Here is a 14,502-nt window from a genome sequence, read left to right as displayed (position 1 = left end):
AAGTACAATGAACAAGGTGTGTTCAACAATATATCTTTTCTCGCACAAAGATAGAGCTTGTACCTATAGTTCAATAATTTCAATAAGAATTAACTTCAAAATAACTATAATAACTAATTTTAAGATTTCTTTGGAGTATGAAGGATAAATTTAGAGATTTAAAAGTATAAAAACTACAATGACCAAAATGTTCAACGATATATATTTTCCTTTCAAATAATTTTCTCCCATTCTCTCCCAAAACCCCTCTAGAATCCTTCTAATAACAAGGAAGAGTCATAATGGTATTAACAAATATCTTAAAAATGAAAAGGAATGAAACAAAAGGGATAGAATTAGATTAATGATATACAAAGAAAGTGCTTTTTTTTTTGTTTTGACATTTTCATTGATTGTAAAGAACTTGGATTCTTAGAATTTGATATAGGGAATCGTCTAATCTACTCTAATAGTACATCATGATTCATCTTTAAAGAACTACACAGAAAGCTCAAAAAAAGAAGGGAAAAAAAAGCATTTAAAAATTACTTGGAACTCGGAAGAAGCATGTGGAGGAGGAGGTGAAGAAGAAGTTGGTGTAATATTTGCAAACGCAAAGCCACGTTATTCGCCCTTTTCTTTCTTTTTTTCTGTACTGGAACCTCCAAACCCTGTACTCTCTACGGGAAACATTAGCCAGCCTTTTGTATACATTTTGTCAGCCTTGTCTATAAACCCTCAAAATATATATTTATATATATATATATATATTGAAAAAGAAAAGAAGAAAAAAGGGAAGAGATGATTCCAACCAAAAAAAGGGAGTAGAGTTTGTATACTTTGCCTCCTTTCTCTTTCTCTCTCTCTCTCTGTCTGTCTTCTCTTTGTTTATATTGGCACCACCAATTACCCATTGGATTTTGTTATACCGCGTGCTTTGTTTCAAGGCTATTATAGAGTTTGTAGCCATTTCTCATTTGACCATTGTAATCCTAGCACAAAAATCTTCTCTGCTGCATATATCAGAAATACAGTTGGGTTTAGTAATGAAGCAAGATGTAGCAATCTACACTTGGTTTGGTTTGCTTTGGTTTGATGACGATAATGATCTCGTTTATTTCGTTTCACAAACTTCTTTAACAATGCATTTGAATTTTAGTCAAATAGAAGGAGAAGAACAAGGGTTTCGAAGATTTTAAGTTAATGGTACGAACAAAAAGATACATCAATAAAAGTCAGGTTTAAAAGGTTTGTTCTCAAAAACTCAAAACTAAAGTCAATGGTCTCCATTTTTAGTTTTTCTCTTAAATTTCTTTTAACATAGTTTTTATCTTGGGGGATTTTCAAAAATAGAAAAGTAAGAGACTATTTATATAAAATAGCAAATTTAATTTCTTTGGAGACTGATAGAAGTTCATAGAAGCCTATAAGTGTCTAGAGAAACTATTTATACAAAATAGCAAAATTTTATTTCTTTGATAAAGATTGATAGAGGTTGATAGAAATCTATAAGTGTCTATCAGTGATAGAACAGATACAAGTCTATCAATAATAGATACTTATAGAAGTGTATCAATGTCTATTTCTATAAATAATTTGACATTTTTTTTATGTGTGAAAAATTCACTTTTATCTTTTATAAGGAACCCTTAGTTCTTAAATCAAGCTTTTTTTAAAAAAAATAAAAAAATAAAAAAAATAAAAATAAATAAAAAAGAAGAAGAAGAAGAAGTGGTAGACATATTTTTAAGCTTAGTTTTCAGGAGAAAAAAAAAGGACAAAACAAGGGCTAAGTTATGTTTAGTTTAGTTCTTTTTTCTTTTTTCCCTAATGAATGGGGATTTGACTACTACTATAAGTTGGACCCCCACCCCCATTTGAATTGAGGCCTCTATCATATCCTTTTCTCTCTATGTTTGAAATTTCCAAGTTGGTATTATTGTGGTTGAAGATTTCTGGATATGAAATGGGTACAAAGAAGATAATGATTTTATTTTGTTTTTATTTAGTTTTTCAGAATCCTGGGGTAAAAAGGAATTTTGAAAACTGCCTTTCAAAAGTCAGACTTATTTTTCAAAAGTAAAAGGAAAAAAATTAAAAAAATAACAAAAAAGATGTGCCCTATGTTTTAAAAAGCTGCTTACTTGACATCGGGACTCCCGTAATTTCTCCAGCAGCTCGCCTGCCTCAAGTTGCTTTAAAACAGTAGCGTGGAGTGCCTGAACCAATGAAATGAACGTAAATCCTAAGCTACAATAATCAATCAGAACAATGCTCTTATGACTAACTAATTAAATTAAACACACAAACAAAAGCTTACTCTTTTCGTTTTCTCCAGGTCAAATTCAACAGACTTGATTCTGTCCAAAGATTCAGTAAGCAAATGCTCTTTTTCCAAAGGAATTTTAGCAGGCTTGTTGCTCAGCTCTACAAATATTTTTTCTAGCCTCTCGAGACGCTGTAAACATGGACTGACATAATCTTCTTCGTTTACCCCTTGGATTGCAGTAGCATTGTTATTTGTAATGTGTTCTGTGTTGGAAGGATATATGTTGTTCTGTCTTTTCCAAAACTGAAACTGTAAACTACGAACAACAGCTACCAATTTAACCCAGAATGATATAAGAACTCTCCCTATAGACTGAAGGTTCCTTTTCTCAAGTTTTTGCTTGAGAATTTCATGCTCATTAGCTACGGTGTCTGGAAAGAATGAATTCAAGAAAAAAAAACTGAGAAAGGGGAAAAAAAAATCTAACCAACAAACAACATAACTTGCATAACTTAGAAATGCAAACACTTTCTAAGAGTAATTAGAAAATTATGCACATAATCCTACTTTCCTAGTGCCAAGTGAGCCCAAAGATTTTGATTTACCACAAATTAGAGTGAAAAATATGATTATATTAAGTACCTTCTGTGTTTGATGTCTCTTTGTTCGAGAGATTCGCATTCTCTATTATTTCAAGAGATGGACCCTGAGAACCTCCAACTCTTTGGTCACTGTCGGTTACCATCCTAGCAGGTAGGAAATCATCATCACAACTGTAGTAAGCATTAGGGTCTGCTGCCCTATGCTGCAAAAAATACAAATTCTTATTTAATTTTGCTGACATTCTTGCATACACATTTTTCACAATTCATGTGCTACATGCTTTAGTTTAAGACTTACTTCTTCGTGAACTGGGGCCAAACAAGGAACCAAAGAGCCAGCACGCTCCAGTGGGGAGTATGGGTCATCAATATCTGATCCTGAATCCGCTAACGATATATCACTACTTCTTCCCTAATGGAAGAGAAAAATATGCATATCAATACACTATACACTTTTTTTTAGTATAGTACACACATCATAATTACAGCATGCAATAATATGCAATATTCAAACTGGATCTGATCAAACTAGTTACCTTCAATGAAGGTATTTGAGCACGGGAGTGAAATTTTGCTTCATTCTTGGCCACTCTTGAGCCTTGCCTTACAAAGGTAGCTCCTGCATTATGCACAACCTAGAAACACAAGATAGCTTAGTTTGTGCCGAAGAATTGAAACTACTTAGCATAGAGCCGGACTACATTTGGAACATGATGAAAACCACCTTCATAATATCGGGATCGTTCCAGGGACCTTTATTAGATCGAAGGCATCCTCCTTCAACACCACTACATGTACATGAGCCACCTAGGAAATCTGGCAACTGACTGAAAGAAAAACAATCTTAGAGAAGTAAAAAAATTAAAGATAAGAACCCTTCAAATACAGAGAGAGTTAGTGGTCATACTCTGAATCAATGAATTCAAGTAGCTTTCCAATTGACTTAGATTCAAGAACCTACAATTGGAAATAGTTAATTAATCCATCTTTTGGAAAAAGGACTGCATGTAACTTGTATATACCACATCTATACCTGAATCTTGGAAACAGTCTTCACATCAAGAAATTTCTGAGCAGCAGGCCAGAGCATCTTCTTAAAACCAGAACCAGCATTGATGATATACATTCGATGTAATGTCTGCAGATATAAGTGGAAAAAGGGAATGAGAGAAGCACGAGAGAAAACGATCAGATATGTTCATGTTTGGAAGGAAGTGGATACCTCAGGATAATAAGAACCGTCTATCTTTGTCATTGCAGCTAAGAGATTTGCAGCAGTGCGGGAGAAATTTTTCATGCCCTGGAATCAAAATATTAGTGTCATAAAATTCAATTTTTAATAAATTGAAAAGTAATTGATTTAAGTTCTCCACCCTTCGGTAAAAAGAATTGTGTATTTAAGATACAAATGTTGTGAAAAATGAATGGTTTTCATATCGAAAACAATAATACTATTGAAATTATCCACACATTTGTAAATCTTGAAGATTAATATATTGGTATTTTCTGAACTTGAAATACGTGTGTGTGTGTATGCATATGTATGTTGGTATTTTCTTCAATAGGCCAGACATATAGAAGGCAAACTCCGTTTGACTTTGCCTCTGAATCTAAGAACTTCCGTTTAGTAATTTACCCATAAATCAGGTAGGATCCAGGATTTTCAAGTTTTCATACCCAGATGGCAAATGTTAAGTCCAGGCAATGTTTCCATAACCATTCAATCAAGCAGTGAATATAATTATTGGCGGTTCTATAAATGTGAGCTCTCAATATGGAACTAGCCTTTTTCTCATCATTATCAGAGACAAAAGCGTGATGGTGTTTAAGATTATATTTCAGGCAAACTGAATAGACAAAACCTTTCAAGACTGTTTTCATCGTACCAAGCCCTGCACATCCAATATTGTTGTCGTTGAACAGATTCTTCTCTTAGACGCAATTGTACAAGCTGGGAATTTTTCTTGTAGTGCCCTTTCAAATTCTTGCACATGGTACTTTAAGTATCTATCTATCGTAGTGATATGCATGAGCCTACTTGGATGGGCTTTCCCCAGTCTCTCTATGTAAACTGGTCTGCCTTCTTTATCAACTCCATGATATCCCTGAGGATAATACTGCAACACCTCTTCAAGCTCTTCAAATTCGAAATCCTACAAATGAAACACTTCACTGATATATTAAAGCTCAAAAACTAGCAAAGTTATCCGACTACATTATGCACTTCTTTGCAAATGATATATTGAATTGGAAATTAACTCTTATCAAGATAGGACTGAAGCACATTTTACAGGACCGCTTAAATGTATATGTAAATTACCTCTAGAATAGTATCAGTTCCATAATCCTTTCTCCAATTAAGCATTTCTTCCCACATCCGGATTGTCTTTTCCATGTTAAACTCTCTAGCTTTCAAAAATCTACAGAAATATAACAAATAGAATGAGAATACTTGAATTGACTCACTAAAAAATGCATGAACTTAGCTGAATATTTACTTTGGTGAAGCAGAATGCTTCCAAAAATTGCACAGACCTCAGTAAAGTATGATAATCATCAAGCCTAAAAGGTAATAAATTCCTCTCGAGAAGTTTTTGACGCAATTCATGGACAGCACTCTCCTCTTTTGCGTCTCGTATGTCCTCTATGGATACTGAAGGAACCCTGTAGTCAATTTTCCTCTTTCCTCTCTTCTTAAGAGAGTGAGTAAATTTATTGGAAGCATTTATTGCTTTTTTCTTGAGGTTCCCAATTTTGGACAGCGGTCTTTCATCTTCAGAATTTTCAAAGCTCTCTCTAATTTCATCACTAGTTCCAGGACCTTCGAAGCCTTGGAGTGAGGAATAAGGAAGAAGTGTTAGAAGAATTTCTAATTTAATACAACAAATAAAATAAAAATAAAATATTTTTACCATTAAGAAAATAAATTGAGTCCATCCATCAAGAATTGTCTCAACATTTTAGCACCTTAAAACTAATGCTCAATGACTTATGCATCAAATGCAGAGCATCACACGTTATGCCTTTTTTACTTTACGCCCATGAACTACAAAACATACCTAACATTTCAATTCAGAAACAATGAGTGTGAAAGGTAAATGCTTTAGCTTCAGAGGACAACGCCAAACCCACTGGCAACGATCCGCACAGGCACGTCAACCTGTTGTTGCAGGGGAAAAAACGAGAAATCATTAAAAAACTGCTATGTCAATTATATGAAGACGCGTAAATGAAGCATAGAAAGTGAAGTTGCATTTCGTAGGCGTGAAGCATTTAGATTCCTTTTTGGCTGAATAATCGGAAATAGCGAACAAATACAGCACGCAAAACCACCATTCCAAATCCCTCCTACCCTGTCAAAAGTGAAGAAGCGATTGTATTCAATGGCGTTAGAGACCAGATTCAAGATTCGGGAAACTCTTTCGGCAGCATTTCCAAAAGATCGGGGAGCAAGAAAGAGGATTAGTAAATAGCAATTTCCATTTGATGAAACGTCCGAAGCCAACATGCCACCGATTTCCCAGTCTTCCTCGAGCTAATACAAAAGTTCGATCGAAGGAGAGAGTACCGATCACGTCAAGCGAGGGAAGAATTTGGTGGGCTCAGAAACTAGCATTAAAGACAGATCCAAACAGAAAAACGACTCTGAAACCTGATTTCTCATATAGCTTCGCGGATGTCAAATCGTAAAAAGATTTTCGACCTTCCAGCAGCTCACTTTTCTTATTATCGGGAATGAAAAAAGAAAAAACGAGAGAGAAGAAGAAGAAGAAGAAGAAGAAGAAGAGGAAGAAGAGGAAGAGGAAAAGGAAGAAGAACCGCCATCTTCTTCTACATAGAGAAAACGGATTATCAACAGAAAAACCAAAATCCAAAGCCAAATAAAAAAAAAAACGTCCATTAAACTCTCCAGCTTCAACCGAAAATTCCGGAACAGTTTAAAAACAGTGACAGTCGTCAGTCAAGAGGAACCTCATCACAACAACCATCAATTCGCTTCCGCAAACCAAAAACTCGCAAGGAGAACCACAAGCACAATGAATCTCGACAATGCCGGTGCACACCACTCGGATCTCGAATCAAATCCACAACAAACAGTGGGAAAAAAAACAGCAAAAAGGATTGAAAAAACAAAAGGAAAAAAAAAACAGAAGATACAGAGCTGAATTAGAGAAGAACAAATCATAAGAACAGTAAGAAAACACACCTTGTGTGAAAACCCTAAGCAGAGAAGGCGATAGTAGGCTCAGAAGAGGAGGAACGAAAGACATCGATCGAGACAAGAGGAATCTTACAAAATCAACGGCGATGAAAACAGCAGAAGATGAAGCGGAAAATGGAAAAATTGAAGAACAGAGATGAAGTTGTTGTGGTGGTTGATGTTGGTGTGAGGAATTTTCTCGAGAAAAAAACAGAGATGAAATTTTCTCGAGAAAATTAGAGGGAAGGTGAAAATGAAGAAGTAATAGAAGAAGAAGGATCTGGGTTTTTGTTGGTTAAAAATGGCACGACTTGTGTGAGTTTGGAAGTGCGCGGCTCAACTCTATTTTTCTTTTTTTATTAATTGTTATTGTTTTTTTTTTATTTTTCTCTTTCCTCTAGTGCTTATTACCTTTTCTTTTTCTATTTACAAAAATGGTCATTTCTTTTCTTTTGGTTCAATTATTTAATCATATTTTGACACGTATAAGATATTTTAAATTATTTTAAATATTTTTATCTTTTATTAGATGATTAAAATGAATATATAAAGATAAAAAGATCGTAAGATGTACTCAAATATTTTTCTACCTTTATATATATTTTCACTTGTTATCTCTCAATTTTATGAAAATATTCATCTCTTAGAAAAAAGTTAATAGAAATATTTTTCTGAAACGTTAGGTTAAATAAATACAATTTTAGTTGTATTTTAATAGTTTTACTCAATTTTAGTGCTTGTGATTTTTTTAATAAAATTAGTCTCTCCACGTTTTTCTTTTATAAATATTGAAAATATAGTATCTTTTACTTGCATGAATATTATTATTTTTTAATAGGATTGTTTTCAAATCTAAAAAAATGAGTCAATTTATTTATAAATATAGCAAAATGTCGTTGTCTATTAAGAATAGACAGTGGTAAAAATATTTTTAAAATATTTTAACAATTTTTTCATTTAAAATAATTATTCTATGTAATATTGATTAAAAAACTAGTTTTAAAAGAATAGATTTAATATTTATAAAAAAAAAGTGTATAAAAACTAAATTCAGACAATTAAAAACTTTTTCATGATCTAAAAATATTTACACGAATGGATGGAGTAAATTAGAGATAACCTAAAATATATTAAAAAAAAATTTGGCATAATACTACCAAAAAAAGTTCCATCTCCTCCCAAAGTCAAATCGTGTATCTTCTCCTAGCACATTTTTTTCTAAAATTAAATATATAGTATTTTAACCAAAAATTGATTTTAGAGTCACGCTAGTGATATTTGGCCAACATAAACATACTTGAACAATAATTGACATATTTTTTTACACTAAAAATACGTAATGGTATTTGTTTAGATATTTTAAATATATTTCAAGAACTTTCTCCAATAAATTATAGCTATTGATTCATGTTATGTTGATGTCAAACTTATAGTCCGTGATTAAAAATTATACTTTTGAGTTTTAATAAAACTACTTCCTTTCTAAAAGGAAATAAAATAAAATCTTACTTTTATATATATATATATATATATATATATATGACAAATGACAAATGAAAATAAATAAATAAAATCATGGGAAATTAGATTATATATATATTATTCCTTTGCTTAGGTGGGACCCTTTTGCGGGTCTTAGGCCACGTAGACTCTATGAAACTTACTTACATTGGAACTTCTGAAGGTTCCGTCTTTAAGGCTGCTTTTCCTTCTTTAAGGCTGTTGTTTCCATGGAATTAATAGCCTGTTCGTTGAGTATGTAATCATAAAATAATTATATTTCTTAATTATTATTATTATTATTATTATTATTATTATTAAATAATAAGAAGAGGGAAAATTACACAAAGTATGAGGTTTGTTACAATTACATTCCTAAATTTTTAATTTGATCAATCACCACCCCTAGACTTTGTAAAGTGTTACAATCAAACCCTTAAATTAAAATTGGGTGACTCACATACGTAGGAGAAGGGTAAATTTATCGTAAAAAAAACATGTTCATTTGTCTGGATGAATGTTACAAGAAATCAAAGAGGAAGAGGAAAAGGTGACGTATTTAGTAAAAAGAGAGAGAAGTGAAGATATTTTCTCTTGTAAGAATCGAACCATTTTGTTTTGATGTATCCATTTATTCTCCATGGAGGCACATGCTTAATCTTGTCTTGCATGGACTCTTTCATGGTAGAGCACATTAGTTTCGCCACCAACTTCATCTCTTACAATTTTTTTATGAAATCTGAAAATATGTTGAGTGATGATATGTATTTACTGGTTGGATGACCAATTAAATTCTCTCTAAGATTTATACATTGTACTGATTTCCACCAAAATCGACGTTGATATACTCATGGTCACCTACTAAAGATGACTGGAGTTTCTCAATCTTCGATTTATATAGACCTGCTTGCATTCAACGAATAAGGAATTAAATTGCTGATTGATTTTCTTTTCAATATTCCTCTCATTCTTCCTAAAATTCAAAATCTCACTAGATTTCAACTTCAACGAAGTTGAATTTCCATCTTTCAAGTGGCCATTATTTTACCCAAATTCAAATAAATTTGACCGATTTAATTCCTCATTGGTGAAGAAGATCTGATATATTCTAAAATTTATCGGTGTCTATCATCGATATATTCTAAAATTTTACTATATTTTATAATTATTATAGTTATTTTTTATATGTGAACACAGTAAAAAAAAATATATATATATTATTATTATTATAATAAAAAAATGGAACAATAATTGAAAGTGCTACCAAACTAGACAATATACATTCAACTTACTGACATATTAGACATTTGGTTAAATTTACACGCATATACTTGATAATTATTTGGGTTTTTTTGTTCTCATCATTTTTTAAAGTAAATATTTCAATTCAAGGTCAAACTTTATAAATAAACAAATAAATTAATAATAATAAAACTATTTTTTCGTCTCATTTAATGACCATTTGATCTTTTGTTTTGATTTTTGAAAAATGAACCTATATACACTAACTTTCACATACTGAAGTTTATGTTATGTTATTGAAAGAGTGTTTTAAAAAATCAAGTCAAATTTCAAAACTAAAAAAAAAAATTAATTTTTTTTTTTAAATTTGGCTAAGAATTCAAACGTTTAATTACAAAATATGAAAACCATGATAAAGAAGTCATACTAATAGTAATCATAATTTTCAAAAACATATTGTTATCAAATAAAATCTTAATTTTCAAAAATTAGTTTGAATGTTAAAATCTTTTTTAAAATATAAGAAAACAAACCAAAATATTTACAAATAATAGCAAGATATCACAATTTACTTATGATAGACCGTGATAGACAATGATAGACTACTATATGTGTCTATCACGATACAAATAGATACATATAGTAATCTATCACGGTTTATAACAGATAGAGATGGTGATATTTTACTATTATTTATAAATATTTTTAGCAGTTTTAACATAAATTATTTTCCTTTTTAAAAAGTATATAACAAAACAACAAAACTTATAAGTTGAACTATTGAAATAATGTTTATAAGCTTACAAAATCAAATAGTTTTTAAATGGAGCTTATATTTCTTTTTAAGAGTTAGATTTTGTTTAATTCAACATTTTTTAAACAAAGTTATGAAACTTCCAATTAAGTTTGCATTTAGTGTTAATTAGTCTCAATAATTGAAATAATTTTAATAAGTCTTTGATTTTTTTTTTTTTATTAATAGGTTATTCTCACTTAAGATAGATTCATTTATTTGTAATTTGAGATTAATTTGAATGTAGCCACTACGAGTTAAAAAAATTTTAAAGTTGGCCTTTACGGTTTATTCTCACAAAATATATAAAAGAAAACTTATCACATGAAAAAAAGGTAACCATGAACTTTTAAAGATGCTCAAACATGTTTGGGAATAAAATCACACAAAAAAAAAAAAAAAAAAAAACCATGTTGGGAATTTTAATTTAACAACACCATAAAGGGTCATTTGGTTTAAGATTTTATAAATACCTATAAATAAACGATGTTTGAGAATAACATGTTTAAGAATTAAAAATGATTGTGTTTGGTTATGTACGAGAATGAGAATAAGAATAGGATATCTAGGAAAATGTTATGCTTTTTTATGCAATTATAAAGGGTAAAATTAATAAAAATTAATTTCAATATTTTATTTTTTATTTTTAAATTTATTTTTATTACATTAATGAATTTTAAGCTATTGAAATTTAATTATATTTATCCACTCGCCCTTTAGTTTAATATATTTATTATCAATTATTTTTTTATATTGCACATTTATATTAAAAAAATATTGGTAATTAATTTAAATATATATTTTCTTTCTTTTTTATGTAATTTTACTAATTGGAGAGTTAATTAGTTAATTGTTTAATGTCAATTATAAGCCTTATTTATATACAAAAGAAGTTGATATAAACTAATTGATTTTAAATTATCAAACAGTGTTTTTAATTTTTTTTAAAAAATAACTATAATTATTGACTAAAACTAGAAGTACAAGTGTATAAAATTGTTTAATTGAAAAAAATTAACATATTTTAAGCAAATATATTATGGTGATTTATATTTAAAAAAATATATGGTTTCTCATATTAATTCATAATAATAGAATAAATTATTATATTAGTATTATTATTAATAAAACTAATTATATATGTCAATTATAAATTTAATTTAAACATATTTATAAAAATTAAATAAATTAATCAATACCAATAAAAAAGAAAAACAAATAAAATAAGAGATAAAAAGTAAGAGAAAGAGAAAAATCATTGGAAATGGAGAAAACCCACCTATGTCGGTGGTTACGAAAAAACTCCATGGATTAAAATATGAAATGTCTTGGAATAAGATAGTCATATTCTCAAAGTTAAAAACTTGTACCAAACATGCTGATAAATATCATTTCTCATTCTTCTCCTTTATTCCCATGAACCAAACGAGCCATAAAGATCAAAAGATAGAATATTTAGCGTGTATTTAATTGACTTCCCAAGCGATTTTAGAAGGCCATAGAAGTGTTTTTTTTTCTTTAAAAAAAATCTTAGAGTATTTAGTAACAATTAAAATAATTTAATAAAAAAATTAAGATTATGTTTGGAATACATTTTCAAGTATTTAATTTAAAAAATAAGTCTCTGACAACCACTCAAAATAACTTTTTAAGTTTACTTTAAACAATTTTTTAATAAAAAATGTTTAAATAAAAATGATTTTTTTAAAAAAAATACTTCAGTTTTTTTCTGAAATCGATCCAAACAGATTTTAAATTGATTTATAATCACTTAAAAATCGATTATCCAAAAAAGTGATTCTAAAGAGATGAATAGAAAATCACTTTGAAAATTTATGGTAATTGAGCATTTGTAAAATCACTTTTGAATTTTTTATTTTATTTTATTTTTCCCTCTGGCAACACGAGTTTTAAAGATGTCTATGTAGAGAATATCTTGGGATGACATCTTTGTCCTCCACACTTTTTATTTTATATGTTTATCTTTTATCATTTTTCTTTATTTCACATTTTGTACTTTGTACTTTAAAATATAATAAATTATGCGTTCATGCACTACCAACAATTCAATTTAACTACATTTATATTTTACATTTCTATATAAATTCAATTTTAGTTAAATGGAATAATATTAGATATTTAAAATTTTAAAGTTGCAATTCTTCTTCTATTATACATTTCCAATACCTGTACAATACTTCTATATTTAGCAAGTTGTCTCTCTTGTACAAATATTCTATACATTTTTTTTAGTTATTTTTATAAAGCTAAACTTATTTTAAATATAATATTAAAATGATAAATAAAGAAATGTTACAAAAGTTTAAATTATATTAACATAATATGTAAATCATTAAAAAAATAAATGGGAAGTCATTGTATCGTTGGTACAATAAATAATCTTAAGGCATTTCTGTACAAAAATCCTATACAACAAATAAATACCATTTGAAATATTTTAAAATATATTCATACAAATTATTTTTTAAAAACACAAATATGGTAATATAATATATCTAAAATATCGAACATCTGTATTTTCCAACATCTATAATTTTGGACATTTGAAGATTTAACTATCAAGATTTAAAATAAAAATAAATAATAAAGGAAAATGAAAAGAAAAACACCCCTAACAAAAGGTTAGACAATTACTTTTAAATGTTCAAACCTTCCAAATTTCTATTAATCATGGCACTAAAATCAAATATTATTTTAATTAATAAAGTTTGAAATTTTAGTCTCTAGGACGTTAACTAAAATAAATATTTTAAAATAAAAATAATAAGAAATTTTGAAAAAATAACAAAACTTGGTAGTTCATTTTGGATTTATGGCAAACTCCACAAATAATAAGTTTTTTGGCAATATGTATGTCACTCACCTGAGATCTATTTTTATAATACCGAATTTATCCTTAATATGGTTGGTCAACAACAATATTGAATATAGTGTAATTGCTATAGCGTGTATTGATTCCAAATAGAAATATAGTGTAAATGGGTAAATGTCAGTTATTAGTTTCCAATTGAACGTATGTAATACATTTTTCGTCAAGTTTGAATTTCAAATTGACAGTTTTTTTTATTAAATTTGATTTGTACAACCACTTGTCGACTTCATTCAAAATGAATCAACCTCTACTTTATACATCTATTTAAATTTAAATTTATAGTAGATCTTCAAAATTTACATTATCTTATTAATTTTTTATTATTTTAAATTCTTATTAACATATTTAATTATGATTGAGTTTTTGTTAATTATTTTATAAATATTCTCATCAAACAAAGTGTATATTTCATTCAATTTTTTTAATCACATCTATCACTAATTATCATCTTATTATATTATTATATCATTTTAAAATTTTTTATATACACTTTGTTTTGTCAGTATCTTAACGAAAATTTGTTTTTTTGACAAACAGGTAAGTATTCACGTTATTTTATATGACCTAATTACTAACTATCGAATTTTGACCTAACTAACTTTCGATTTGTTTAAATGTTTTTACAAATTCAATTGTATCTAAATATTTTTTTTATTAATTTATACATATTATTTTCAAATTAATTTGATCTTTTTATAATTATATTATTATTATTCAACGATCTAAACAAAATAAAATAAAAAAAACCCCTAAATCTCATATGCTTCATCTTTTTCACTTACCCACCCTCAAAATCTCTCTCTCTCATTCTCAATCTCATATTTGCGATTGTTGGTTCAATAACCCTTTCTTGAATTTCATCGTCTTGGCTATCTTTTGACAACCACCCTCGCCAGGTTGCCGACCTTGGTTGCTCGCACACGTATTTCCTGCTTTTGTTTCTACTTTGAATATCATTTTCAACAATGATGTTATGAGATTGATGATGTTTAAAGTTGGTTTTCAAGATCCTATGGACAAACT

The 14,502-nt window shown here is 28.8% G+C and overlaps 1 protein-coding gene across 3 annotated transcripts; it reads right to left on the bottom strand.

Moving 5' to 3' along the window:
* Positions 1–316: 316 nt before the first annotated feature.
* On the bottom strand, positions 317–7,487 carry LOC120086142 (Sec14p-like phosphatidylinositol transfer family protein). Of its 3 annotated transcripts, none has more exons than XM_039042608.2 (15): positions 7,058–7,487; positions 5,910–6,010; positions 5,386–5,680; positions 5,171–5,270; positions 4,737–5,003; positions 4,073–4,150; positions 3,884–3,988; positions 3,758–3,807; positions 3,575–3,677; positions 3,387–3,485; positions 3,149–3,262; positions 2,891–3,053; positions 2,300–2,679; positions 2,124–2,198; positions 317–992 (listed from the first exon to the last, which is right to left on the bottom strand). In XM_039042608.2, exons 2-15 carry the CDS (start codon positions 5,914–5,916, stop codon positions 972–974), a joined length of 1,857 nt encoding a protein of 618 aa, XP_038898536.1. In that variant the 5' UTR covers positions 5,917–6,010; positions 7,058–7,487; the 3' UTR covers positions 317–971. The 3 variants fall into 3 exon arrangements, with proteins under 3 accessions (XP_038898536.1, XP_038898537.1, XP_038898538.1); XM_039042609.2 differs by having other exon boundaries at positions 317–989; positions 7,058–7,389; XM_039042610.2 differs by having other exon boundaries at positions 5,349–5,680; positions 7,058–7,348.
* Between the last annotated feature and the right edge of the window lie 7,015 nt (positions 7,488–14,502).

Source organism: Benincasa hispida, chromosome 9, assembly GCF_027475165.1.
Source record: "Benincasa hispida cultivar pf3 chromosome 9, pf3_genome.v1.1, whole genome shotgun sequence".
NCBI classification, from domain to species: domain Eukaryota; kingdom Viridiplantae; phylum Streptophyta; class Magnoliopsida; order Cucurbitales; family Cucurbitaceae; genus Benincasa; species Benincasa hispida.
The sequence above is the reverse complement of the archived record's forward strand: the minus strand, read 5'-3'. Positions and strand labels throughout refer to the sequence as shown.

Bases quoted from the DNA above. Each gene is read 5' to 3' on its own strand.
- LOC120086142 (XM_039042608.2), bottom strand. The intron at 5,004-5,170 runs GTAATTTACATA...TTTCATTTGTAG, and splicing joins GAACTGATACTATTCTAGAG to GATTTCGAATTTGAAGAGCT. The intron at 3,989-4,072 runs GTATCCACTTCC...TTATATCTGCAG, and splicing joins ACGGTTCTTATTATCCTGAG to ACATTACATCGAATGTATAT.